General features: G+C 44.5%; 1 protein-coding gene across 1 annotated transcript in view; it reads right to left on the bottom strand.

The window, feature by feature from the left end:
• LOC103679200 (amine oxidase [flavin-containing] A) overlaps nucleotides 1-27,119 on the bottom strand; it is a 68,898-nt gene extending 41,779 nt beyond the window's left edge. Inside the window, exons 1-2 of the mRNA XM_008708715.2 lie at nucleotides 25,868-27,119; nucleotides 7,607-7,701 (exon numbers count right to left, since the gene is read on the bottom strand). Coding sequence (XP_008706937.1) covers nucleotides 7,607-7,701; nucleotides 25,868-26,951 — 1,179 coding nt within the window. The 5' untranslated portion in view covers nucleotides 26,952-27,119. The remainder of the gene's footprint in view (nucleotides 1-7,606; nucleotides 7,702-25,867) is intronic.
• Between the last annotated feature and the right edge of the window lie 697 nt (nucleotides 27,120-27,816).

Below are 27,816 nucleotides of genomic sequence, written 5' to 3' on the forward strand. Positions count from 1 at the left end.
TTGTCTGATATTAATATAGTTATAACAGCTTAGTTTAATATTTGTCTATCTCTTTTTCTAACTTCCAGTTAGAGTTTTTAGTCTGACAATTGCTTTCCTTTAACTGACAAATTTAGCATTTTTTTTTATTTTTATTTATTTATTCGACAGAGACAGAGACAGAGACAGCCAGCGAGAGAGGGAACACAAGCAGGGGGAGTGGGAGAGGAAGAAGCAGGCTCCCAACGGAGGAGCCTGATGTGGGGCTCGATCCCAGAACGCTGGGATCACACCCTGAGCCGAAGGCAGACGCTTAACCGCTGTGCCACCCAGGCGCCCCAAATTTAGCATTTATATTTATTATTATTTCTTTTTAAATATTTTAACTTACTTATTTTATTATGCCTTTTCAAATACATTTCCCCCTGATTTCTTTCCTTCTTCTGGAATGAGGGGTTTCTTCTTTTTTCTTTTTAATTTTTTCCTTGTACTTATTTGGAAGTTAAACAGTCAGGCCTATTTCAGACATTTTCCTAGCAATATTAACATGCATATCTAATACAGTCTACAGTTTATCAGGAGATTATCTTCCTACTGAAAAATACAAAAACCTTCATGCATCAACTGTGATCACCCTTTTTCCAATCTATAAGCTATAAAAGTACCTTGGTTCAGATGTGTCTCAAAACAAATCTGACATTACTTTGTTTTATTGTTTTGATGTTGCTGAGTTGTATTTAAATATTTACCAACGTCTTTGCTCACTGTCCCCTCTTGAATCTCAGACATTTTATTTGTAATCTTTTCCTTCTGCCTGAAATACATTTTTCTTTATAATTTCCTCCAATCTGCGTCCTAAAGTCTCTGTTTTTGTCCATCTGGCAAAAAGATAGTTCAAGCAGGTAATGAATTCAGCTTAGTTCCTCTTTCTCTCTATCTCAGAACACTGACATTATCTTCTGGCTTCTGTTTTTGTTAGTCAAGGGTCACTCATAAATTTAATTGTTGGGTTTTTTAAGAGTATGTGTGATTTGCCTTTTTTGTTTTTTAAAAAACAATTGCTTGGGGCGCCTGGGTGGCACAGTGGTTAAGCGTCTGCCTTCGGCTCAGGGCGTGATCCCGACGTTATGGGATCGAGCCCCACATCAGGCTCCTCTGCTATGAGCCTGCTTCTTCCTCTCCCACTCCCCCTGCTTGTGTTCCCTCTCTCGCTGGCTGTCTCTCTCTCTGTCAAATAAATAAATAAAATCTTTTAAAAAATAAAAAATAAAAAAAATAAAATAAAATAAAAACAATTGCTTGTGAGATCTCTTTGGTATACTGCAGCTTCTCTGTGCCTGGGTGAGAATTTCTTTTCATTTATCGTGTGTTGGAACTGATAGGTTTCCTCGTGTCTTCCAACAATGCTGGGAATCATCAGCTATTATTTTTTTATACCATAATAACACTATCTTTCATGTCTTAGCTGCCCGACACCCCTGAAAACATATTTTCCAATCTTTGCTTCAGAACTGCATGGTAGATAATTTTTCCCAGATCTACTGTCTTCAGCTGTGTCTAATAGGCTGTTAAATCTGCCCGCTGAAGTTTTTCATTTTAATTAGCATATTTTCATATCTAGAAATTATTGTTTAATTTACTTGATCATTTTTTAGTTTCTTTACCCTGCTCTTAGTTTTAAGAACTTCTTTTCTTTAAAACATGCTGAAGAGAAAAACCAAAGATTAAAAAATAAATTAATTTAAAAGTTTAAAAATAAAACAAAAACACGCTTAACCGTAATTTTTTACTTTTGCATAATAAGACTGTTACAAAATCTTTCTGGATCGTTTTTTTATGCTTATCCTTTTTTGGTGCCTTGTTTCCTCACTTTTCTCACTTTGAACTATGAGTTACTTATTTTCTTTGGAACTTTTCCTGTGTAAATAATTTGAGGCCTGGGTGGAAAGGATTTGAGTCTATTTCTGCGTTGGGGATTCACTTGTTTATTCAACAAATAGATCGAGCTCTCCTACAAGATGCCAGGTACTCTTCAAGGAGCTTCTGTTATATCAGTAAACAAAACAAAGATCCCTGCTCTGAAGGAACTTACATTCACTGGGAAGAGACCCGTTGGGAATGAACCCCAAACATGATAACTATCTCAGAAGTTGATAAGAACAATGAAAAACAAAAAACTACAGGAGGACAAGGGGACTGAAAGGGCAGGGAGAAAAGGAAAGACTGCAGTTCAAAATACAATGGCTAAGTCGGCCCCCTTGAGGAGGTAATATTTGCATAAAGACCTGAAGGAAATGGAGGAAGTGTCCATCCGCTGGGAGAAGAGCATTCCTGGCAGAAAGGACAGCCAGGGCAGACTCGAAGGCAGAGGGTGAGTAGTGTGTTCAAGAATTAAGGAGGCCAGTGTGGCTAGAACAGAGTGAGCAAGGAAAACAGAACTGGAGGGGACGCCCGGGTGGCTCAGTCCGTTAAGTGTCCGACTCCGGATTTCCATTCAGGTCATGATCTCTGGGTGGGGTGAGATCAAAGCCCGCATCAGGCTCCACCCTGCTGTGGAGCCTTCTAGGGATTCTCTTTCCCTCTCTCTCCCTCTGTCCCTCCCTCCCCTCAAAAAAAAAAAAAAAGGAAAAGAGAACTGGAGATGAGGTTAGAGAGGTTATTAGAGGGGCAGGTCACAGAAAGCCTCACAGGGCATTGTAAGGACACTGGCCTGGCCTCTGAGTGAGAAAGAAAGCCTGTGGAAGCTTTTGAGCCGAGACGTGCCAAAAGCTGACTTCGGTTTGAAAGGCTCGCTCCGGGTACTGCACTAAGTAGATTCTAGGAGGCAGGGGTGAAAGCAGGGAAATCAGTTAGGAGGCCACTGTAGCAATCTGGCCTAGAGATGATGGTGGCTCCCACCAGGTGGCAGCCATGGAAGCAGTGCAGAGTGCTGAATTCTGGATATATTTTGAAGGCAGAGCCAACAGAATGAAAGTGGGGCCTGACAGTGTTGAGTGTGATGCTTGAGTTTTTTGGAGTTGCCATCCTTTGATGGGGGAAGGCTTCTGGAATGGTGGTCTTGATGGAGAGATCAGAAGATCAGGTTGGGTGTGTGAAATCTGAGATGTCTGTTCAACCTCCAGGAGATCTGCAAATTCCTGATTTCCAGTGTATATTTTATTCAGCATTCTACTTATTCCAGTGGAGAGCGTTAATCAGGGCTTTCATTCTGCCCTAACACCAGAAATGAGGTGTGCCTTTGACTTTCTTTCACCTGGCCCTTATATAACCCTTACCTTATCTTTTACTAACCCTTGGTACTATTCTCCAAACCTTCTCTAGTTTCCAGTACCCTCTTTAAATATAAAACAAAACTGGAGTCAGTACTCCAATACATTTCTAGGCTTTAACAAAGGCAGCAAGAGGACTCATGGGAATTTGACACGTGAGGTCTTTAGAATACTGACACTCTCTTTAAAGCAAATAATCCTGAGTGAAGTAGTAGAAAGTGTGAGGCATTTTACAGACTAGTTCCTATTTTTACCACACGAATGATGACAATATTATCCACTCTACTCCCTAGGCTGTAGTTTTCAATCCTTTCAAGTGACTTACTTATTTTCTAACTGGAAATTTGTACCTCTTAATCCCCTTTACCTATTTTGTCCCTCACCCCCCCCCCAGGTAACTCCCCTCTGGCCACCACCAGTTTGTTCTCTGTACTTAGTCTGCTTCTGGTTTTGTTTGTTGTCTTTGTGCTCGTTTGTTTTCTTCTACAGAATGTTTCTTTACAGAAAGAAAGAAAGTGAAAAGGTGAAAGATTCTCAAGGAGGTGCCTCAGGTTCAGCGTGAAGATATTGGAACTGTAACACCATATTCTGCTATGCTGCACCTCCATCTTGAGGGTGTTGATTCTCATCTTATTTCTCAGTCTCTGAAGAGGCCACAAACACGCAACTATATTAGGAAACCAATACACCATCCCTGTGATAGCCCCGCAGGCATTTCGACTTCATAAATTTGGTCCTGAAGAATGATAAAGGAACCACACTAAGGAAAAATTAGGAAGTTCCTTTTTTTTTTTTTTAATTTATTTTAGGTAGGCTCCACACCCAACATGGGGCTTGAACTCATGACCCTGAGATCAAGAGTCACGTGCTCTATCGACTGAGCCAGCCAGGAGCCCTTAAAGATTTTATTTTATTTTTAAGCAATCTCTACACCCATTGTGGGGCTCGAACCCACAACCCCGAGATCAAGAGTCGCACGCTTCACCAACCGAGCCAGCCAGGCGACCCGAAAAATTGGGAAGTTCAGAACTCATCGGGGATCTCCCCAAACAGCTGCCAAGTGCAACACCAAATTTAACATTTCGGTACTTAAAGACTCAGAGTAACTGTTAGGGCAACACCACCCCAAATTATCCTAACCGACTATGCTCTTAGAAGCAATTCTAACAATATTCAATTCAGTTTCTTCTGAAATAGCATTTCTGTCCCTTTTTCGCAAAGCCCTTTTTCCTCCTCCTATTCATTTGAAATCTTATAAATGTTAAGTCCTAGCTTGTAAGTATTGCAAAGTGCATTTCAAAGTTCCTTCCTCAGATACCTAAGGAGTTACGGTATCATGCTTAATACACAATAGTTCCCGTATGGTGCTGACATATATAAATGATGCAGCGTGAAAAATCAGCCTGGGCAATAACGGAGCCGCGGACAGGCCTGTTGGAATTCTCATTTCCCTTAGATCAAGAAACCTGCTCTTCACCAAGAATCTGTAACATGACTGATGCTCCTATTTAATAACCAAAAGGTTTTAGAGATAAGAAACGTGGGGCTTAAGGAACAACTTAATAATCATCTCCAAAGTGAAGGACTAATTTTCAGAAAATGACAGGAGAATTCTATCTAGTAAGGTCAGACACGCAGGATACACAATGCTTCTTTTGCACTCCAACACACTGTCTTCAACTAGAGCTTGAAGCTGCAAGGGAGCTTCGAGTACATTTCGATCGTATCTCGCCGCCCAGATGGGCAAACTGGGATGTAAAGGGCCAACAGGACTTACCCAAGGTAAGACGGCGTGGCAGGCAGTACAGGGGCCAGAATCCCAGGGAATTACACTCCACTACTACTACTACGTCTGAAGAGGCACTCAGAAATTCTCTGGATACAATTAATCTGGATTTACATTAATTTCAAGCATGCAAGTGAACATACACCATAGGGCATGCTACGGAAGTAGTCTCAGCTTGTTGAAACGCAGATTTGGATTCAGTGGGTCTGGGACGGGGCCTGAGACTCTGCATTTCTTTTTTTTTTTTTCTTCAAAGATTTTATTTATTTGACAGAGACAGCCAGCGAGAGAGGGAACACAAGCAGGGGGAGTGGGAGAGGAAGAAGCAGGCTCCCAGCAGAGAAGCCCGATGCGGGGCTCGATCCCAGGACCCCGGGATCACGCCCTGAGCCGAAGGCAGACGCCTAACGACTGAGCCACCCAGGCGCCCCGAGACTCTGCATTTCTATCAAGCTCCCGGGTGACTCTGAGGCTGCTGGGCCACGGGCCACGCTGTAGAGTAGCAAGGCTGGTGAGCACTCTCAGAGCTGAGCCGAGTGAAAACGGACCTATGGTACATCCCCGTACATCTAAAAAAGGTAGGGAGCAAATGACAGGGAGAGCATGGCGTGGTATGACTGCAAGAGCCGGTACACTATTGTAGTTCAGAGCCTGGCTGCCTCTTCCATGTCCATTCATGTTGCCTGGCCCACGCCTGCTTCCAAGATGCTCAGGGTAGCTGGCTGTGTGCCCCAACTCTGGCCAAGGAGACTAGCGAATGTCTGCTGCGGTCTTCTCGTAAAGGAAAAGCTTTGTTGCAGAGCAAACTGGGGGCGCCTCTCCAAGAACCAGACTCTTAAGTCTAGAGAAGAAACAGATGGTCCCCAGAGGGGAGCTGCGTGGGGATGGGTGAAACGGGGGCTGGGGATTAAGGCGCGCACTTGCCGGGATGAGCAAAGGGTGTCGGACGGAAGTGTTGAATCGCTCTATGGCACCGGAAACGAATACTACACCGCATGGTAACCAGCTGGAATCGAAATACAAACCGGGACGGCCTCTTCGTGCTCTTTCCGGTCTTCAATGAGGCCTCGATGCTTAGAGTCGCAGCGGCCATCTGGTTACTGCTAGGCAATAAGCCAACACGCGAAGAACGGCTGAGCAGCAAAGACACGAAGAGCCTAAAGGCTTGACGACAAAGCTGGGCGCCTGCAGCAGCCTGGACTCCCTGCCGCCAGACTTCTCACGCAAAATAACTGAATGTTTATATTGCTCGAGCCGTTGCAATGAGCACCGCCTAAGCCATTTCGCTGGAAGTCTGATACATCTTCTAATGAGATAGATGCTTCCTCTCTCACCAGTCACTGCAACTGTCTGGTTTTGTCCTGTCGGTGCCCAGCCTTTAAAACAGTCTATTTGTGTGCTCGAGAAAAGGCTCTCATTCATGACCTAACTGCCAAACACAAGGGCCTCTTCGCGGCCCCTCATCCTATGTCAGATGCCCTTGGAATTGGCTGAGTGCATCCTCCCTTCCTCTTTCCTCCACCGATCTGCGTGGCATTGCTCTGCCTCCACCGCTTCTCTCTGGCTCCTCTGCCGCTGCCCCCCATTAAAGCTGCATGCTCCCCAAACTTCCATGTTTGGCCCTCTCCTCCCTACCCCCTGTCGTCCCCCTGGGCACTTTCATCAGCTCCCAGCAGCTGGACCACCTGCAACAGTGTCCTTGAATAACAGTAAACAATAGCGTGGGGGCGCCTGGGTGGCACAGCGGTTAAGCGCCTGTCTTCGGCTCAGGGCGTGATCCCAGCATTATGGGATCGAGCCCCACATCTGGCTCCTCTGCTGGGAGCCTGCTCTTCCTCTCCCACTCCCCCTGCTTGTGTTCCCTCTCTCGCTTGCTGTCTCTCTCTCTGTCAAATAAATAAATAAAATCTTAAAAAAAAAAAAAGTTAGCGTGCATTTTTCTAGAATGGTGCCGTTAGCCCAAGTATAAAAAGGCAGTCGGTATAGCAAGAACTGAGCTTCTCAGTGTCTAGCGGGCCTTACCTGAGCGAAGAGAGTCTCTGGCAGCAACACTCCTTTAGGGAACAAGGACCAAGGACAAAGTTGCACAAAAATACACTACATCTGCTGCTGCTTACTGTAGCCACACAACTTTTAAGTTGTGCATCCTTGGATAAATAAATAAGGAACCTATATTCTGTGTGTGTGTGTGTGTGTGTGTGTGTGTGCGCGCGCGCATGTGCATGTCTTTTGGGTGTATAGTCACTTCAAGTCCAGCCAAACTGTAACCCCACTGGAGACACTACATACTCTCTTAGGTCTCTGGAATGGAAATTATAACAGTGCATTGAAGTTATTTGTTCATGTTTGTTTTCATCACTAGAATACAAGCTACTAAAAGGTCAGAGGCTGTCGCTCTTCAGCGGGTGCTTGTTGAAAAGCGTGGACCCTTACTTGCTGGAGCAGTTCGGGGCTCTGAAGGATAAATGGCCTCCCTGCATGAACCCCTGAGATCACCTCGAGCTCTGTGACTTCCAGTGCCCCCCTTTACAGTGTGAGTGAGATATTACACGTAAGCGTTAAAAGCACTTACCCTCACGGTGTACGTTCTTCCTCCAACTCTGTCCCGGGCTTCTAAAACCAAAACATTAACCTCATGTTCAGCTAAGAGCTTGGCAGCAGACAGTCCTACAAAGAAAGCAAACACAAACACGAAAACAAAATCAAGAACATATTAAGACGTGAACATGAAATAGCCAAGATTTAGCCAGATCTACCCATAAAATGAACGCACGGCATCATACATAATCCATTTGATTTTGCTCTCTTTCCAATAAAGTTTGACCACACTGTGATTAATCGGGCCACCAATTCGATAATCTATCCTGTATTACATTACCATAATTTTATCATCTCTCATAAGGTTGACAAAATGTAATTATTTTAAAAATATATATATTTTTGGTGATAATGAAATCCTATTTAAGAGAATGTATTGAGCCCCTAAATCAACCCTTATTGTGCCCTTCTTCCAGAAAACCTAATTGCATAAACAGAAGAGTATGTTTTCCTGCAAACTTCTCCTGGCTACACCAGCCCTCAGTATATCTGTGCTTTTCTGAGCTTAAAAACCCCTTGTGAGGGCGCCTGGGTGGCTCAGTCAGTTAAGCATCTGACTCTTGACTTCAGCTCAGGTCTTGACTTCAGGGTTGTGGGTTCAAGCCCCACGCTGGGCTCCACATTGGGTGTGGAGCCTACTTAACACAAAACAAAACAAAACCCTTATAATCACATCCTCTGATTTATATCTGGATTACATGCTTGCTAGAGCTTGTTTTTTCCCACTAGATTCAAAGCTTCCAAAGGTAGGAACCATGCATCACACTTCATTCATTGGCTCAAAGCTGAGAACAGGGTTTTTACATGTAAATAAAAACTGTCCTACAAGATAGATTTAAAACCCAGTATAGTGATACCAGAAAAGGAGGGGAAATGCTTGGGTTAACATTACGTCAAGGCATGCTACCAACAGGACTTGTCACTGACGTTAATTCTGATCGTCTGGCTGAAGTGGTGTTTGCCAGGTTTCTTCACTCTAAAGCTACTACTCTCCCTTCTCCCTTTCCATCCTGTATGCTTTGGAAGGAAGTCTACACACAGCCCACGCTTAAGGAGCAGGGAGTTACATTCCACTTCCTGGAGGATGAAGTATCTACATAAATTATTAGGAATCCTCCCACAAGGAGATTTCTCTCTTCTCTCCTGTTTATTTACTTATTCAGTCATTTTATTTATATCAGTATGGACCCATAGATAGTTGTTTTATACTTGGGGTTATAATCCAATATTACGTTATTTATTTTTTTGCTCCAATTGTTCCAGCTTTGCTCACTGGGAGTTCTTTCAGTCAGCTCCTGTGTCCCCCATCGTTTTGCGTGTGTGTGTGTGTGTGTGTGTGTGTGTGTGCACGCACGCGCGCCCTCGCGCTTGGGCACTTACTTTCTAGTATTACAAGATGTTCCAGGCTGAGTTTGTCTTTCACTGCCCAGCCCCAGAATCAGCCATGTCTCCAACGAGCCTTGGTTCCTTTTATTGGGGAACAGCATTTTTTTTTTAAGATTTATTTGAGAGTGAGACAGAGAGGGAGGGAGAGGGACAAGCAGACCCACACTGAGTGCGGAGCCAGATGCAGGGCTCGATCTCAGGACCCTGAGATCATGACCTGGGTGGAAACACTCAACCCGCTGCGCATCCAGGCGGCCCTGAAAAACGTTTTAGAAACCAAGATCTGGGCTCTAGGTGCACTGCTTGCCACTGGGGTGTCATTGCTTCTGGGATCTCTCAGCTCACAGAGTAAGGAAATCTATGTGTGTACACATTTATTTTTAAATCTACATTTATTCGTACTTCCTTTTTTTTAAGATTTTACTTAGTCATTGGTCAGAGAGAGAGAAAGAGCACAAGCAGGGGGAGCAGCAGGCAGAGAGAGAAGCAGGCTCCCCGCTGAGCGAGGAGCCCGATGCAAGACTCGAACCCAGGACCTTGGGATCATGACCTGAGCCAAAGGCAGACGCTTAACTGACTGAGCACGCAGGCGTCCCTATTTATTTGTACTTCCAACGCTATCTTATACCTAGGTATCTTCAAACTCCCATTACAAAAAAGTATGAACATCAAGTCATACAGAAAGCAAGGAGGCTATCAGAGACCGCCAGGATTGAGACAAAAAGGTTCAGGAACCTACCTACTGAAACTCCCACTGGCCAAAGATGAAACGATTTGAGTATCAAATCAAAATAACAACTGCAGGAGGCAGATGGGGCAGGGGGACAAACACAAAACAACTGCAATGGCTTAAATCCATGAATTCATAATAATACTAAACAAATAAAAAAACTCTCACCGGTTCTTTGGAGAATGGTAAAGAACCACCTTACCAGTCTGGAAATGCCTAAAGGAAAAGAAAAGCATCTGGCATTCATCCTACTTCTACCTGCAGTGAACTGCAAGGCAACCAAAGAGCTAACAAAGGGAGGTTTTGCTGTATAAAAGTATGCTGGCTCATCAGTGAAGACAAATAAAATCAGAATATCAGCATGTTGCAATGCTTAATCAATTGATGGACCTAGTGTAATAAGCCTCAACATCTGCTAACATCACGCAAAGAAAGAGAGATAACCAGATGTTATCTGCCTCCTGATGGAAGAACACACCAGCACCTAGGAAGCTGTTAGGAAGGAAGGAAGGGGAGGGAGACAACGAGCCAACACTAAATTCTAATGTCATCAAGCCTCTAGATCTTCTACTTAGGGGCCAGAGGAACATGTTTAAATAGTACTACTGGGATGCAATCAACAAAAGCCAGATTGTAGGAAATCATACAGGACTACCCTGTGTTTTTTGTTTTTTGGGTTTTTTTAGCAACTTGCCTGCTCCTGTTCCCTCCCCCCTTTCTCCGTTGCAGGCTTTTCCTACAGTCAGTCTCTTACATGGCTAGTTCTGTCTTGATGTCTGCTCTCAGAGGACGCAGACCGACACAGCATTTTGTTCCTATACAGAATCAAGGATGAATTGGGGTCTAGAAGATCCAGAATGTGGTGAGGCTAAACCATAATAACCAGTACTGGCCCCTTCAAGTACATTGTAATCTTACATTGCTGACATTCATTAAAGATTTAGGTATGCAAAGAATCTCTGGAATCCCCTCATAAAGAAAGCATCCATCCCGTGACATTTAAATAAATTCAAACCAATGCCAGCAAATGTCTGCATTGGTGCAATGCGTTCTCTGGGACAGAGCCAAAGCGCTTCTGCAGAGGGTCACTAAAAAAAGGACGAAGTTGTTATTAAAAGCATATTTATCCACCAGTCTTCTTATGTCTATATGTCTTCTACATTTAAAAGCACAGAAACTCAGATACAAAAAAGGTTACTTTCTTCCCAGTTCGCCTTACTCAATCAAACTATAAAGCAATTAGAAAAGTACAGTCAAGGCTTTACTCGAATTAATCGGTAGCTCCTCTTCTAAAGGAGGAGAAAGTGGCCTTCTGCATGCTGCCTACGAAGCAGCAGAGGTGGCCTTGACCTCCAGCCCCAGTGTCCCGCAGCGTCAGGTGCATGTGCCTTTCCTGTTCGCATCACTTGGAGTCGATTTCATTATCCCCCTATTCTGGGTGAGAAAGCCGCGCCCCCAATATGGCTACACCAAAGTCTCCTGAAAAGTGAAGGATTTTATTTCTCACACCCTCACTTGGAGCCTGAGCAAAATCAAATCTAACGTGTAACGCTCTACTAGTTTGGTGAGTGGCGTTCAGAGCCAAATAATGAATAAGCACCACTTGGGAAGCTAGAGCGGGTGGGGGGAGCAGGGGGAGCTGAGTTGGGACAGTGACCACACCAGTGACAAAGGGTATTTTAGGATATAAACAAAATTAAAAAGCTGATCACAAGGGCGGTTTCTGCATTCTAGGAAAACGACTGGCCCTATCTCAGCAAGGAAAATTGCAACCCTTAGTTTAAGAAATACAATGTTTAAAACATTTTAAAAGGATTTGTGGGAAAAAAATGCTTTAAAAAAGGCTTTTTAAAAAGGAACTTCCACGATAACTGGAAGATTAGAAAATACTGAATATGGAAATAATAGCAAGGTGCCATTTTTTTAAAGTTATTTAAAGATTTATTCATGAGAGAGAGAGAGAGCGCGCATGCGCAGGGGGTTGGAGCAGAGGAAGGAGAGAGTCTCTAGCAGACTCCCTGCTGAGCAGGGAGCCCCCACCCCATGATCCCAGGACCCTGAGATCATGACCTGAGCCTAAATCAAGAGTTAGATGCTTAACGGACTGAGTGTTTATTTTCAAATAATAACTAATAGCTAATTTTGAATAAATAACTCGGTAAGTTGAAAATAAAGCACAGGCAAATTCTTACAGTCCAGAAAAGTTTTTCTACTCTGTGACTGTTGATTTGAATGAAACAAATGAAGCCAACGGCTGCTTCAAGGTGTTAAGTCTTGGATTACACTCCTTAACTCCTACTTTGTTCTCATTTCTGTGTGTCGCTATGCTTTCTGCCCTCCCCTCGTCGCCACAAAACTCAATAATCATTTACAGAAAAAAGTCATATCTCAATTGTCAACTCCACGGATTAGCTTAAGGGCTTTTGCCTTATCTTTCAAAATGTTTATTTAGCTTTTTTTTTTTTTTGTAAATGGGATAAAATTGTTAGAAAAGAAAAGGCTTTTAAGCCTGAAGGCAAGTCACCAAATATAACGTAGCTACTACAAAATGGATTTCATTTTATTATTTTTTTAAATTGAAGTATAGGGCCCCCCACAAGGGTAACTCCCCATCTGTCACCATATAACGCTAGTACAGTACCATTGACTATATTCCCTGTGCTGGACCTTTTGTCTCTGTGACTCATTCCTTCTGTAAAAAGATTTTATAATCAAATATTTTTTTTAATTTTCATGTGTTATGAACAGAACAATAAATCTCATGGAGATTTACTGTTCATCTTGTTCCAAACAAATATAGATTAGCCAAAGCTAAGAGCACTGAACACTATAGGTCCTCCTTTCACTCATTTTCCATCATTTCATTGCCACATGGAATTCTGAGGGATAGAAGAGACCTGCCCCCCACCCTGCCCTCCTGGTGTGCACCACCACCCCCACCAAAATAAGGAAAGGGTTTGATATAGTGCTATGCTGCTAAATGGTTAACAACCACCTCTGGGCTGCAGGGAGGGAGAGGGCACCTGATCTGCACCATTTGGGTTTCCATGGTATACAGACACTCTCATCATGTCTGATTTAAACTACTTATTTCAAGCTACCAATGTGGTATCACTGAATGTGGAATTGGAAAGAGGCCTTTCCAGCCAGTAGAAGCTGGCTCCCACACACACTGTGAGAGGTATAAACTCTTGGCCTCAGACTTTCGAGGAGAGAGATAAAGGCAGGGAGGGGAAAGTGTGTATTAAATCAGCAGGTGTATGAGATTCATTGGCTTGTGAGGGATGAAGGGCCACCCTGGAAAGGTGTCCTAGACGCTCAGGTGTCCTCCTGTCTAAAGGCTCTGGTTCTCCCATGGGTCCGTTGGAGGGAAGAGGTCTAAGTGGGCACTGGTAAAATCTACCATTCGTTGCACCTGCACCAGGAGCTGTTCCTCTCCTGAATCAAACTCCTTAGGAGGAAAAGAACCCACGACTCCCAAATGTCCTGTGGTTTTCAATGAGAGTAGAGAGCCCAGAGAAGCCCCATACCCGAAGAGTTCCATAAAGGACTTATGGTGTAAATAAGGATCCGATCACTTTCAAAATGCAAAAAAAAATCTGAAAAACAGGAAAATCAGAGGAGCAGGGCATGCGCAAATCTTTAATCGCTTGGCAATTCGGTATTTTAAAGAGGAATGAGGTGTTTAAAACAAGACAGTTCCTTGGGGCGCCTGGGTGGTGTAGTCGTTAAGTGTCGTTGGGATGGAGCCCCACATCAGGCCTCTCCGCTAGGGAGCCTGCTTCTTCCTCTCCCACTCTCCCTGCTGGTGTTGTTCCCTCTCTTGTCGGGTCTCTCTCTCTGTCAAATAAACAAATACAATCTTTAAAAAACAAAAAAAACCAAGACAGTTCCTCTTCCAATTTTTTTTCCATCATTTGGGTTTCACATACACCAAAATAAAATAGGTGAAAGGATGTATTAGACAGGCTTAAAAAAAAAAAAGGCAAGTCTGCTTTTCAAAGCACACGTCGTCGTCGGAGAGTTGAGGCAATTGTTTTGTTCTTACTAAGAAATCATGTTCGATGTGAACTACTATAGAGCAAATGGAAGCAAAATATTGTCCTTATTTTATTTTATTTTATTGTTTTGGTGACTGCTGGTTGGTGGAGCAGGAGGGCCCGGATGCAAGGAAGTATGCAGGCGGCAGCAGCGCTGCCATGGCAACCTCAAAGCAAGCTGCAGCTTCTCCAAGCCCCGGCCCCGTGGAAACCGTGTTCGCAGATTCTGCCCCGTCTCCAGCGTGCTGCGGCGGCTAAGCTCCCCATAGAAACGGGACGGGGAAGGGCCTACCCCACACAGCGTGCCTGGAGAAGGAATTCATAATATCTGCCATGAAGCCTTCGAAGAAATGGTCCTTTGCTTCCTGGGATACAAATCTGTGACCGTGGAACCTGGCTCACACTTGGCCCTGCCAGCCTCCCTACCTCGCCGAGGGCCCTTCCCTTCACCTTCCTTCTTCAAGTACCTTCATATTACTCTATTTGGGGGGGGGGGGGGCTCGTGCTACCCTTTCCAGTTCAATTTCTGGTTTTCCTGCCACAACGAATGGCCTGGTGGCTCCACTCCTTCACTAGAACAAACCGTGACGTCCCCAAGAAAGTCGGGTCACTGAGGCCTCTCAATATGTCTAAAGCAGGACACTTGATAGTTCCCCAGAACTCATTCCTCTCCCCGCCCCTTTGCAACTTAGGAAATGGCTCCACCGTACAGCCAGATGCTCGGGTCAGAACTCTCGAAGCTATTCCTGACTCTTCTCTCCTTTCGTCATATACCTCAATCCATTCGAGGGCCAGGTCCTTCTTGGTTGTGGCCTCAGACTATGTTCTGAATCTGCCTGCTTCCCACTGCCACCACAGCCACTCCAGTCCAAGCCATCGGGGCCTTTTGCCCTCGTCCAAGGCACCATGAGCCCTTGCCCAGAGATCTGACTTTTAACTAGTGTCTTAGGACTTTGTTGAGAACAGAAATGTGTTGTACATCTTCGCATCCCTAGACTAGATCCTGCCATGTCGCAGGTGCTGAAATACTTGTTGCAATGAACAGAATAACCACATACTGGGAAAACGAAACAATGCTCAGCTGGACGAGGGCAACAAGGAAGTTTCTAATGCTTCGATTATATTTCTCTCGAGCAACTAAGAAAGACTGACAAGGACAGGGTGCCGCATCATTTTTAACCTTTATGCCTACGTTAAGTCAGCAGAGTCTATGCGACTAGCACATTTTCTGGTCTCTGATCCATTACTGTACTTTTTAGCAAAAGAGAACAGACAGTATCAACGCACACACAAGTCGTCCCCCATACATCTAACCATTCTGATCTATCTATCCATCCCTATAGCCATCTGTAGCTTGTGCTTCCTTTCAGAGAAATAATTCTCTGCTTTTGAAAATGCCAAGTCTTCTAATCCCTTTGATAAGCTAAAAAGACAGGGCTGTCTCAAATGATAAATAGATGAAAGCTAACAATTAACTTCAATTTACCCTGAATTCGACAGACTGGTTGTCTAGACAGTCCTAATTTATTTGATTATTGTTCAGCATTCATCTTCACTTTAAATAAATGATCTCACCCAAGTTGGGGAATGCAATTACCCCTTAATTCACGACCCACCCCATTCTTTCACTGACACTTTAAAAATATACCAAGGGTTGCGGGGTGGGGAGCGCCTGGGTGGCTCAGTCGGTTAAGCGTCTGCCTTCAACTCAGGTCAGGATCCCGGGGGCCTGGGATGGGGTCCCGCATCAGGCTCCCTGCTCAGTGGGGAGTCTGCTTCTCCCTCTTCCTTCCCCCCACCACCCCGCTCATGTTCTCTCTCTCAAATAAATAAATTTAAAAAAAAAATACACCAAGGGCCCTCCACACTGCTATCCCTAGATTCTGCACACTAAGCTGCACTGTGGTTTAAAGAGATAGTTTCCAAAATGTTTTATGGGAACACTAGTCCTCAAGATGCTCAGGGGAAAAGTATCAGTGTTCACGGACGTTGCGACATACGCCCTTTCTCCTTCTGGGAAATGTGTGGCCCACACTGGTGTATTAAAGGGCCCTAATAAGTCCTGCAGTGAAAAGACCTGTTCAATTCAGCATTTCTCCACCTTCTGCCTTTTCAAAAAAACTACTCCTCAAAACACACTTTGGGAAAGCTGGTTTCATCTCTTATAAGAGTGTCCAAATATTGACAGTAATAAACTCTCCTGGACAGGGACCCAGGTGAACAATGCCTAGAGCACAAGCCAAGAGTTTTGAAGCAAAACATTAGTGCAACTACGGCTTAAAATCTGCTGGCTCTCCTAGTTCTTCCTCTTAATTCCTAAAAGTGACATTTTTCTTCCATTTCCACATTCATCACCACCTAGGGACGTGTAGAATGTGTATCACATATTAAGTTTTTAAAGTTAACTTTCTATTATTCGGTGACGTGATCTCTGGCCAACAGAATTCTTACATAACTGCACATTAGGACTCTTGGTCTCCAAACTCCCAGGACAATAAAAAGTATGGTCAAACAGCAGCTCATACTGGAGGTTTGGAAGCAATGTTCCCAAAGCAAGAAAACATAAATTTTGCTCACAGCACACAGTGAGCACTCAATCAACAGATATTTATTGAATGAATGGATGCATGAGCTAATGAATGAACAAACACAGGCAGGTGTGCAAGAAAAAGGTCTGGAATTTAAGCCACGGCTCAAAGCAAACCCATTTAATCTGGAAACGGTCACCTTAAAGGTCATCTTTGATATGTCAACTATACTTCAATTAAAAAAATGTTTCTAGTTTTAAAAACGAAAGAAATGACTTACCGGCAAAAAAAAGAAAAGAAAAGTCGTTTTCGTTGCATTTCAGAATTTATCCAAAACCCACAACGCTTCTGCCAGGTATTACTTCCTCCGTGAAATCCTTTCCTTGTCTGTCATTTCCTGCTTCCCTTGTCTGTGCCACCACTGAACCCCTGAACCAACCTCAAACACCAAGAGCATTTCAGGTTTCTAGTTGGAAAACCACAGAAGGTTTCTGGGCCTCACACGGTCACTGGAGAGACAAGTGGACTCTCAGATAAACTACAGAAGTTCACTCTTCTACTTGGGTCTGAATTTTGTCAAATGCTTCCAATGACTGAGGATCATAAGCCATGACAAATGCATGTTAAATAACAAATGTATATTTAATATCAATGGCTTCATTTCAATACCTAAAATCTGTCAATACCGATCTTGGTAAACTATTTTAAAAAATCACATCAACTGCCACAGCCTTCCATTTTCTTCATCTGTGTCGTCTCCCCAAATTCTTTTTTTCCAAAACATGTCAGGCTCACTGTTTGATTTATCATGGACTTAATATAGGAGATACACGTGCCTTATTTTTCAGCCTAGATGTCTTGACTGTTTTTATCATTATCTATTTGCATATACATTACCTGTAACTGTCTAATGACCTAATGAATCCTTTGAATTCTTATTTTTCACCACTTCTGTGAAGTCTTAGTCTCAGCCCCAAATATTTATACTACAGGGACAGTGACACTGAAGACGTTTCCATAACATCTGATGCTGGCCTGGGGCAGGGGGAAAAATTCTATGAGTAAAAATACACATTTTTTTTTTTTGGTGGAAAGGTTCAGTAGCTTTCAAAGGGAGAGTTTCAAAGGGAGATACGATCCAAAAGGTGAAGAACCACTGACGGAAACTAGTCGAACAATTGCTACACATTATCCTAAACACACCTGGTATGGACTTGTCAAAAAGGAAATAAATTCTTCATATGAAAGTCACTTGACCTTAACAGGGTGTCCCATCTTTTTAAGTATAAATGTTCGTGAAGCAGTAACATGCCATGTAACATACTGTAAAATATAAATTACTGTGAAACAATAGTCACCAGGTTTTAGAGCATCAAGCATCAAAGTAAAGCACAACTAAAGTTTACTGCAGTTCTAGGAATGGAACTATAGGGCAAGCCCAGCGAGGCGGGGTACAGAAGCAGCACCACCCTGGTGGTCAACATTTTAAGGGACCAAAGTCAAGTTACGCTGCTAAGAATTTTGTGGCGTTTGGTAATTCGCTTGATCCCTGCGTGCCTCTGTGCTGGTCCCTGTGAGCCCTTACGGTTTGTAATTCGGTGACCTTTGAACGTGGTTAATATGTAATAAACTCAACTCTCAAAGCTTATCATTTGATGTTTATGTTCTTATTGACACTTTTACCTAATCAATTGATTATTACTATAAAGTGGGGTTTTGTTTACTTTGGCTTAACAACAACTACAAAAGGGCTTTGAAATTAAGGCTCAGAGAAGTCATGGAGGAGGTGTGAATGAGCATGCGCAAGAGAGCCCCAGACTCGGATTTCAGTTAGTGTAGGATGTCAGCATGAGAGATCGTGCAAGCCATTTCCAGAATACAACACGGGAGGAAAAACACGTTGAGGAGGGGATTCAAAAGAGAAAGCTGAAGAGACAGACAGTAGGACGACTACTAATTACTAAAAGAGACGCTGGAAGATACATCCCATGTAACATCATCCAACTTAACCCAACCTCTCATTTTATAGAAGACAAAACCATAGTTTAAACATTTTAAACTGCCCTGGGGGCACCTGGCTGGCTGAGTCGGTAGAGTGTGCCAGTCTTAATCTTGGGGTCGTGAGTTCGAGCTCCACAATGGGTGGAGAGATGACTTAAAAAAGTTTTTAAACGTGAAAAAAAACTTGAAGCTGCCCTAATTCATAATGCCAAATAACAACATAATAAGGAACAGATCATCCAGAAGAAAATACAAATTCCTGGCAAAACTATAAAATAATTTTCACCATAAAGGCAAAAAACAGTCCTTAACAATCAGCTTGTCTCAAACCTTACAATAGTGAAAAATGTAACGAAACTTCTTTTGGCTCACTGTGTGCAGTTTTGATCACTCAAACCTAACAGGAAAAGGAGGGAGCTGTCATTATGAAATCTACCCATGTCGTACACACAAGCAAAGTCTTCAAACAAGTGCTGACTGGATGCCTATGCTCTTGCAAACTCTCGTATGTGATATAAAACTATAACAGGGGGCGCCTGGGTGGCTCAGTCAGTTCAGCATCTGTCTTCGGCTCAGCTCAGGGTCCGGGAGTCCTGACACTGAGCCCCGCGCGCTCAATCCCCATGTCGGGCTCCCTGCTCAGCGGGAAGCCTGCTTCTCCCTCTGCCCCTCCCTCTGCTTGTGTAAATAACTAAAAATCTTCTTAAAAAGTTAAACAAAAATAAAACTACAACAGAACCTCAGTCTTTCTGGGTACACCTGAATCCAAATACTGGCAAGATCAGTTATATATAAAATCTGTGTATGTCACACCTACACAAAGATTGTATGACCCATATTTGCCAATAACAAGCTTCCACCTTTCTCTTTCTCAATTATGGGTCTCTGTGATGCAATTACACTAGAGTTATACTATACTTATATATAATTATACTGTACTTAAATCTATTGTTAAATATATTTTTCACATTAGCTGAGGATTACGTATTGGGTCAAGCCAATTAGCACTGGCTAAATGAGAAAACGGCCCATTGAATGTCAGCTAAACCCCAAATCTCATTCAACCACGAAGATTTCAAAAAGTCAGAACCCAGATATTCTTGTGTTCTTTGTTCATCATCAAAAAAGTTTCTAAAGTGAAAGGATCCTAGTTTGAGAACAAAATACAAAACTGTCCTAAAAGGCAGAACATTAATGCCCCGTCTGCACTGAACCTCAGAGTATCTAAATAAGTAAGGCACCAAAAATAAGCAGCATTTTTTAAATGTTTTTCTTAATCACTACAAAGCCCCAAGTGTCTGCTGCCAAGTTCTGGGTTAAAATGCCAAAAATGCTCTCAGCAGAAATGATTCTTCAGAGTGATGTATTTCAGCAAAAAGGGAAACCGTGGTATGTTGTAGACTCCATTGTCGGGATTCAGAACAGTAGTCAACCTTCTTGCAAAATGGCTTTTCTGTCTCAGAGGATGAAAAGGATTCAATCCCCACTGATTTTATACAGCCCCGACTTCGACGTGGCTAGTGTGCTCAATTCTTTAAGTAGAGCTTGGCTCGTGGATAAAAAATATGGCGGGGGGGGGGGAGATTCCCACTACTTAGACACTAGTTGGAAATGATCTGTTTCCACACAACCCTTAAAATTTTCTTTTTTCTTTTTTTAAGATTTTATTTATTTATTTGACAGAGAGAGACAGACAGCAAGAGAGGGAACACAAGCAGGGGGAGTGGGAGAGGGAGAAGCAGGCTTCCCACCAAGCAGAGAGCCTGATGCAGGGCTCGATCCCAGAACGCTGGGATCAGGACCTGAGCCGAAGGCAGACGCTTAATGACTGAGCCACCCAGGCACCCCAGGCCCTTAAAAATTTCTAAAACCATGGAAAAACTTTCTCACTACCCAGGACTCTCCAGCGCTATGACTGAAGTGTTTTCACTTCGAAACTTATCTCTCAAGGTCCCAGCACTTTGTTCATACTCATGACAATAATATTTCTTCCCTTGTATGAATATCGATTATTCTCTTACTCGATTCCTTCTTGCACGAGGACGGGGCACCCTATGGACAGGGAAACTACTTACTCAACATCAGACCTTTCCCCTGGTGATCTAGCCACTGCCTGGCGTATGGTAGAGGCTCCCAAAGGGCTTGAATGAGTCCAGGCAGTGGGTCCACCTCTGCTCATAATGAGTTGCTTTGAGGGGCAGAGCATTCCCCTTCCCTAGATGTGTTCAAAGCTACAGCCAGATCATCACCAAGGAGATGCCGTGGAGAGGCTTAAAATCTTAGGTGATTGGACTGGACTGCCTGGCAAAAACCCCTTTGGCCCAAAGACTCTGAAGTATACATTGACCCCTGGAGATGGGGTTTTTGTTTTTGTTTTTTCTTTTCTTTTCCTTTTTTTCTCCCCTGACAGAGAGCCAATTCAGAAATTCTCGGGTCGGGGCAGATTTTAAAATCGCATGCCACTGGGTTTCTGTCATTTGCTATATCTGTGTCAGCTCCTGAATTAGAACTAGCATCTATGGTCAGTGACTGAATGGCTATAGTTAAAATAACATCAAGAAATAGACACAGAAAATAAGTGTGGACTGTTAGCTACAGATGACAAGCACTAACAGGGAAAAATCAAGGGCAGGCAGAGTGATTAAGGAAAGGGTCATGATGGGGCGCCTGGGTGGCTCAGTCGTTAAGCGTCTGCCTTCAGCTCAGGTCGTGATCTCGGCGTTCTGGGATCGAGCCCCACATCAGGCTCCTCCAATGGGAGCCTGCTTCTTCCTCTCCCACTCCCCCTGCTTGTGTTCCCTCTCTCGCTGGCGTCTCTCTCTGTCAAATAAATAAATAAAATCTTTAAAAAAAAAAAAAAAAGGAAAGGGTCATGAGGGGCACCCACGTGGCTCAGATGGTTAAGCGTCTGCCTTCCGCTCAGGTCATGGTCTCAGGGCCCTGGGATCAAGGCCTGCGTTGGGCTCCCTGCTCAGAGGGGAGTCTACTTTTCCCTCTCCCTCTGCTTCCCCGGCTCTTGCGCGCGCGTGCACAGACTCTCTCTCTCAAATAAATACATAAAATATTTTTTTAAAAAAGGGTCATACGAACCATGAGAGACTATGGACTCCTTGAAACAATCTGAGGGTTTCAGAGGGGATGGGGTGGGGGAAGGGGGTAGCCGGGTGATGGGTATTAAGGAGGGCATGTGTTGTAAAGAGCACTGGGTGTTATACGCAAACAATGAATCATGGAACACTACATCAAAAGCTAATGATGTACTGTATGGTGACTCACATAACATAATAAAAAAAAAGGGTCATTAATCAGGTGTTGAAGAATGGATAAGATGTAAACGGTCAGAGAGAAGCACTCCCATGTTAAGAAAGACAAAAACAAGGAAGGGGTGAAGGGACAAAATAAACATGGTGTAGTACCGATCACAAGACAGCAGTGTGAGTCCATGTTGGGGACAGTGGGGGATGCTACTTGTCCAACAAAGTGGGGCTAGATAATTGAGGGTATGGAGGGAAGCTTGAGGGGCTGGTAACAGACCAATGAAGGAAGGTCTTGAGCAGGAGAACAAGGTGATGAAAGAAGTGTTTAAAAAAGTCAAGTCTGGTTATGGAATGAATAAGTCACAGGGGTGAAAGGTACAGCACACGGAATATAATCAATAGTACTGTACTAGCAGTGTAATGGGACACATGGTAGCCACACTTCTGGTAAGCCTAGAATAACATACAGACTTATCCAATCACTATGTCGTAGATCTGAAACGAATGTAACATTGTGTGTCAACTATGCTCAAATTGAAAAAAAAAAAAAAAATCAGCTCTGGGAGAACACTGCAGGATGGACATGAAAGGAGAGCCCCGAAGTAAAGGGTGGCCACTGGAAAGACAATCATAACCTGGTAAGCCAAAAGGATCCAGGGTCTATCCTGGGGATGGGGGAGTCACTGGGAAAGGCAAAGAGGAACAGCCAAAACAAGAAATTAGAAGGATCGGTTGACTGGGTCTAAAGCACCACGGTGGTGCCAGGAACCGAGCCAAGGAAGTGAGGAAGACAAGCTGGGTTGGAGGGCAAGGAGGCTTTTGGACATGATGAATATGAACTAAGAACAGGACATTAAAGGGTGAAATATCCAGGAGCAGATAAGTTATAGAACTTATATAGAACAGGATCTCGGAGAAAGAAATGGATCCAAACTAGAGACTTAAGAGCTTTCTATAGATAAGGGAAATGTGAAGTCCTAGAATGAGAAAGAGAGGGGAAAAGTGCATAAGAGCACAACAGTGATCAACAGCTGAACCTCGAGGCCGGTTCAAAACCGGAAGTTCAAAAGAATATGGGTGCAAAGAAAGCAACAGAAAAATTCAGGATCCAAGTGTCACAGAATGAAAGGAGTTTCAAGGAGGACTTGGTGATAGATGATGGATGACAGCTAAGGGCCAGAGTCTGTTTAAGACACCATTATATTACTTACAAATGAGCAGAGGGTTTCCCCCTCTCCACTACTGCTACAGTACATACAATTATGTAATTGATTAGTGGACAGAAAAAGGGGTTTTGTGGCTACAAGACATGCTCTGTTTTACGGGTTTTTTTTTTTTAGATTATTTATTTATTTATTTGGGAGGTGGAGCAAGCGACAGCATGCACATGTATGCATGATTGGAGGAGGGGCAGATGGAGAGAATCTTCAGGCAGACTCCCCACTGAGCATGGAGCCCCACACAGAACTTGATCTCAGCACCCATGAGATCATGACGTGAGCCACCAAGAGTCAGACTCTTAACCCACTGAGCTACACAGGCACCCCTGTTTTATGGGGTTTTTTAAATGACAAGAGGGAGCTATATCAAGATGGTGCCACTCTTGGGGCGCCTGGGTGGCTGGCTCAGCCAGTGAAGCGTGTGCCTTCAGCTCAGGTCATGATCCCAGGGTCTTGGGATCAAGCCGCACATGGGGCTCCCTGCTCATCGGGGAGCCTGCTTCTCCCTCTCCCACTACCCCCTGCTTGTGCTCTCTGTCAAATAAATAAACAAATAATCTTTAAAATTGAGATTAAAAAAGATGCTGCCATTCTTTGTACAGCCAAGAGAGTTATCAAAAATGAAAGATAATTCTGTTACTATGGATTGATTTTGAGGAATGTCATTTGGAATTTGTACTCTTCTGGGAGCTACATTGTTATACAAAAGTAATGACACTGCAGATGCTGAGTACTGGCCATATATTTAAGTGTGTGGGTAGCATATTAAAGTGTGCAAGTTGTGACAAAAGTTATAAGAAATATCCCAAAGCATTTAAAACTGATATAGGGATTAAGTAGGACTGCTCATGAAATACTCAGTCGGTGTGCAGGGTTTAGCCTGAGCCGGACTTGCATCTACTTTTGATTTTAGTTGTGAACCATCTGGAAAAGCACCGCAGCCCAAATGCAATGTTTCTGGTCAGTTTTCGTGTTAAAATCACTCCAATCGAGTGACAGAGATGATATGAGAGAAAGCCCCGTGCCTTTTCCACTGTCACTAATGGACTGGAAGCTGGCTGCTGGAATAGGTGTGTGAACTACTGTGCAAGAAAGGCCCCTTACTTTCCCCCAAATGAAACAAACAAATTAATAATTAATAGTAATCATAGATCCAGGTTTCGAGGGGCCCAAAGCTTATATGATTTGGGTGTCCTCTAAGAAAAAAAACTGCAAGATTACCAATACAAGACACGGTATGAAGCTATTTATTCAGAATGAAAACCAGAAGGCAACTGCAGTTCTAAGGCCATAAAGCATGAGCGTCGCCAGCCATATAGTGAATCCACCTCTGCTCACAACCAACTACTGGGAATAAGGTGCGGAAACGGAGATACAGCAGGTAATCGCGCAGAGGGAAAATGAAAGACAAAATGCTCCCTAAGGAATACTGGATCACAGAACAAGAAAAGGACAAAGATAAAATCCCAGAAAGAACCCCAAATTGTGAAATGCGGATGGTATGGAGATGGGGGAAGAGAGAGAACTAATCAATTTATAGACCACACAATCGGAACATTTATTTCCCAGTGATCAACAATCACACTATGAGGAGCATGCATGGGAGGACTAGGTTTTTGGAAACAACAGTTCTCTTCACTGCAGGCACTCGGCAAGTGTTTGTTGAATGAACGAAGGAATGAATGAATGAATGAATGAATGGAAACAAGAGAAATACACTTCTTTTTCTTACTCTCCACCATTATCTGCTTTCCTCCGACGCTCCAACATACCTGCATGTTTTTGCTGGCACTGGCTGGAGTGCCAGAGCAACAGCTCAGGCCGGCCTCTCCTCTGGAGATTCAGACAGTTGATCCTCACGAGACCAAGTCAAAAGCTATCTCCACTCAAAATTAATTTTTAAGTTTCCCCCCCCAAATTTATACAAATGGCTACTGTGGGGCCATCCTACTTACTCCCTTCCCCCTTCTTTCTCCTTCTTTCTAAATCAGATCCTGCAGGTATATTTTAGAAATTAACACCCTCCCAGGTCCTGGGCAGATTCATGTGGGATTCTAGCTAGGGCTGAAACACAATTCCTGAATTTCAAATTTTAGCAATTATGACAGCTCAAAGTGACAACTGAATCTATCAGTCATGATGAGGTTTCCAGGAAGATACAGGCAAGCCTCATACACTTGGTCAGCTGCAAACCTAAGCCAGGACCAGGGGAACCCAGGCTCACCAGCTCCACACAGGACAGGATTCGGTCACTGGGAGCTCTTACGAAAGGACGCAACAAGGCATTCTCTGACCGGCTGTGGGCCTCTGCTTCACCAAGGGATTCCCTTTGGACAACACATGCCCTACATCTTCCTGCAAGTTCTGAAAAAACAGCCCGAGTAGGTTAAAACTAAGAGCCCACCCTCTCTCCTTTAAAAAAAAAGAAAAAAAGGAAAGAAAAGAGAAAAAAAAAAAACCCACCTTTTACTCAACGATTCTTCCTTCCTCTTCACTTACCAAATTTTCTAAGGAAAAGTGCTTGGAGAAGAACAGAACCGGAATAACACTATCACTACCTCAATACTACAAAAATCCCAACACTGATGGTCTGTTTAGGGCAAAGGACGTGAAATCAGTGAGGCAAAGCAGCCACCTCAGAGATGAGAAGTGAAGGTCCTACATGGAAAAAAATCATTCAGCCACTTTCTAGCTAAGTGGTTTGACTTCTGGAAAGTTACTGCAAGTCTCCAGACCTCAGTTACTTGGTTTTGTAAAATGGGGGCTAGTACCCATCTCACAGGACTGCTGAGGACTGAGGAAATGCCAGTAAAGAACAGAATATAACTGCACAGCGAGAGCTAATTAAATGCTAGTATTTAACAGTAGTAGTAAAATTATTGTTCTGTCTCCCCCAGTTCACACCACCAGCAAAACTGGCCCAACCCCCACTCTCGCCTTGCAGGATCCGGGGCTGGGCACTGTTGCACTCCAGCATGCACAAGAGAGATCCCCAAATGCCGCGGCACTACTGTAAACCCCCCACCCCGGGCCGGACAGGGGCCCTCAGGTTACCGCCACGGTCCATACTGACCTGAGATGCCGCCTCCTATCACGACTACGTCGAACATGTGGCCAGCGGTACTCGCCTTCTCCCGACTCGCCATGCTCTGGTTGTGACTCTCCCGGGGCGTAGGTATAGGAGTGGAGCGTGCCCAGGGCGGGGCGGACCCTTCTACCGATTGCCGGGGGTAGTCCGGGGGCGGAGCCGATCCTTCCGCGGATGTTCTGGGGGCACCTGGCACTGAGGGCTGGGTGGACCCTTGTGCCGACCCTCGGGAGGAGTTCCTGGGCGTAAGAGGTTTTTGTCCCGAATCCCGGGGGGAGCCGGGCACTGAGGGCTGGGCGGACCCTTGTGCCGACCCCCGGGGGTTGTTCCTGGGCGTAAGAGGCCCTTGTATCGAATCTCGGGGGGAGCCGGGCACTGAGGGCTGGATGGACCCTTGTGCCGACCCTCCGGGGTTGTTCCGGGGCGTAAGAGGTCCTTGTATCGAATCTCGGGGGGAGCCGGGCACTGAGGGCTGGATGGACCCTTGTGCCAACCCTCCGGGGTTGTTTCGGGGCGTAAGAGGTCCTTGCACAGAATCCCGGGCAGGGTTGGGCGCTGAGGGCGGGGTGGACCTTTGTCCCGACGCTCCGGGTTTCCTGGGTGTAAGATGTCCTTGTATGAAATCCCAGGGGAAGCCAGGCATTAAGAGCGGGGTGGACCCTTGTCCCGATGCTCGGGAGGACTCCGAGAGCTGGGCCGATACTTGCGTTGAAACTGGGACAGAGCTGAGCTCCGAGGACGGGGCGGACCCTTGCGACGACACTCGGGAGGAGTCCGAGAGTGGGGCAGATCCTCCCAGCGAACTCCGGGGGGAGCTGAGCACTGAGGGCGGGGCAGACCCTTGCAAGGACACTTGGGAGGATTCCGAGAGCCGTACAGATCCGTGCGCTGATAGTCGGGGGGAGCCGGGTCCTGAGAACTGCAAGGACGCTAGCGATGACACTAGGGGGGAGTTATTGGGTGTGGGAGGTCCTTGCGCCGTACTCCAGGAGGAGCCCATCACCGAGGGCGGGGCGAGCCCGTGTGCTGACACTTCGGGAGTGTTACCGGGTGCTGGAGGTGCTGGCATCGATACCCTGAGGAAGCCGGGCTTCAAGGGCGGGACAGACCCTTGCACTGACTCTCGGGTAGAGTTGGTGGATGTAGGAGATCCTGGTACTGATATTCGGGGATAGCCAAGCACTGCGGGCGGGGTGGACTCAGGTACTGACACTCGAGGGGGGCCTGAGGGTGGGGCAGGTCCCTTACATAGAAGCAAAAGGTATCTTGCAATCAGCCTTAGAAAAATGCAGCTCCTGTATCACAAATGGCTACATTGATGTCTTTATGACAGTACGTTTCCATTAATTCAGTCATTCTGCTTATGCATATTTGGTATGTACCCTGTATAAAGCAAGATTTTAGGTTCTATGAGGGTCTCAAATTTGGGTAGAATGTAGTCTGTGCATACAATAAGGCTGTGTATTAAGTGAAAAAGAAGGAAAGGGGAGTAATGTTATTGAGTGCCTAAGTTCCAGGCATGGTGGTAGGGTGAAATAATTAACACTGTCTCTAATCCTCACAAGCAACCTCTGAGGTACTTGTACTGTTACCATTTTATAGATGAAGAAATTGAGACAATTTCTGATTGAGAAATTAGTCAAAAGGTTTCAATAACTTATCCCAAGTCTGGCATCCAGGGTTACAAGGGTATTTGAGGAGTTATGGGTTTACTTGGACTCCAAAGCTCATGGTCTCTTCAGCACACTAGATTGTCTAGAGTGAGGGGATGTGATTCTTTGCTAACACTTTCCTACACACAGGTTAGAGATAAGTACCTAGAGGGGAAGATATTTCTGCTGGGGTGGGAGAATAGGATCAAGAAAGAATTTATGGGGAAAGTGGCATTAAATTGGTTATTAATGAATGGGTGGGATTAGGGTATGCTGAAGAGG

The sequence above is a fragment of the Ursus maritimus genome, assembly GCF_017311325.1.
Source record: "Ursus maritimus isolate PB19 chromosome X unlocalized genomic scaffold, ASM1731132v1 scaffold_X1, whole genome shotgun sequence".
Lineage (NCBI taxonomy): Eukaryota > Metazoa > Chordata > Mammalia > Carnivora > Ursidae > Ursus > Ursus maritimus.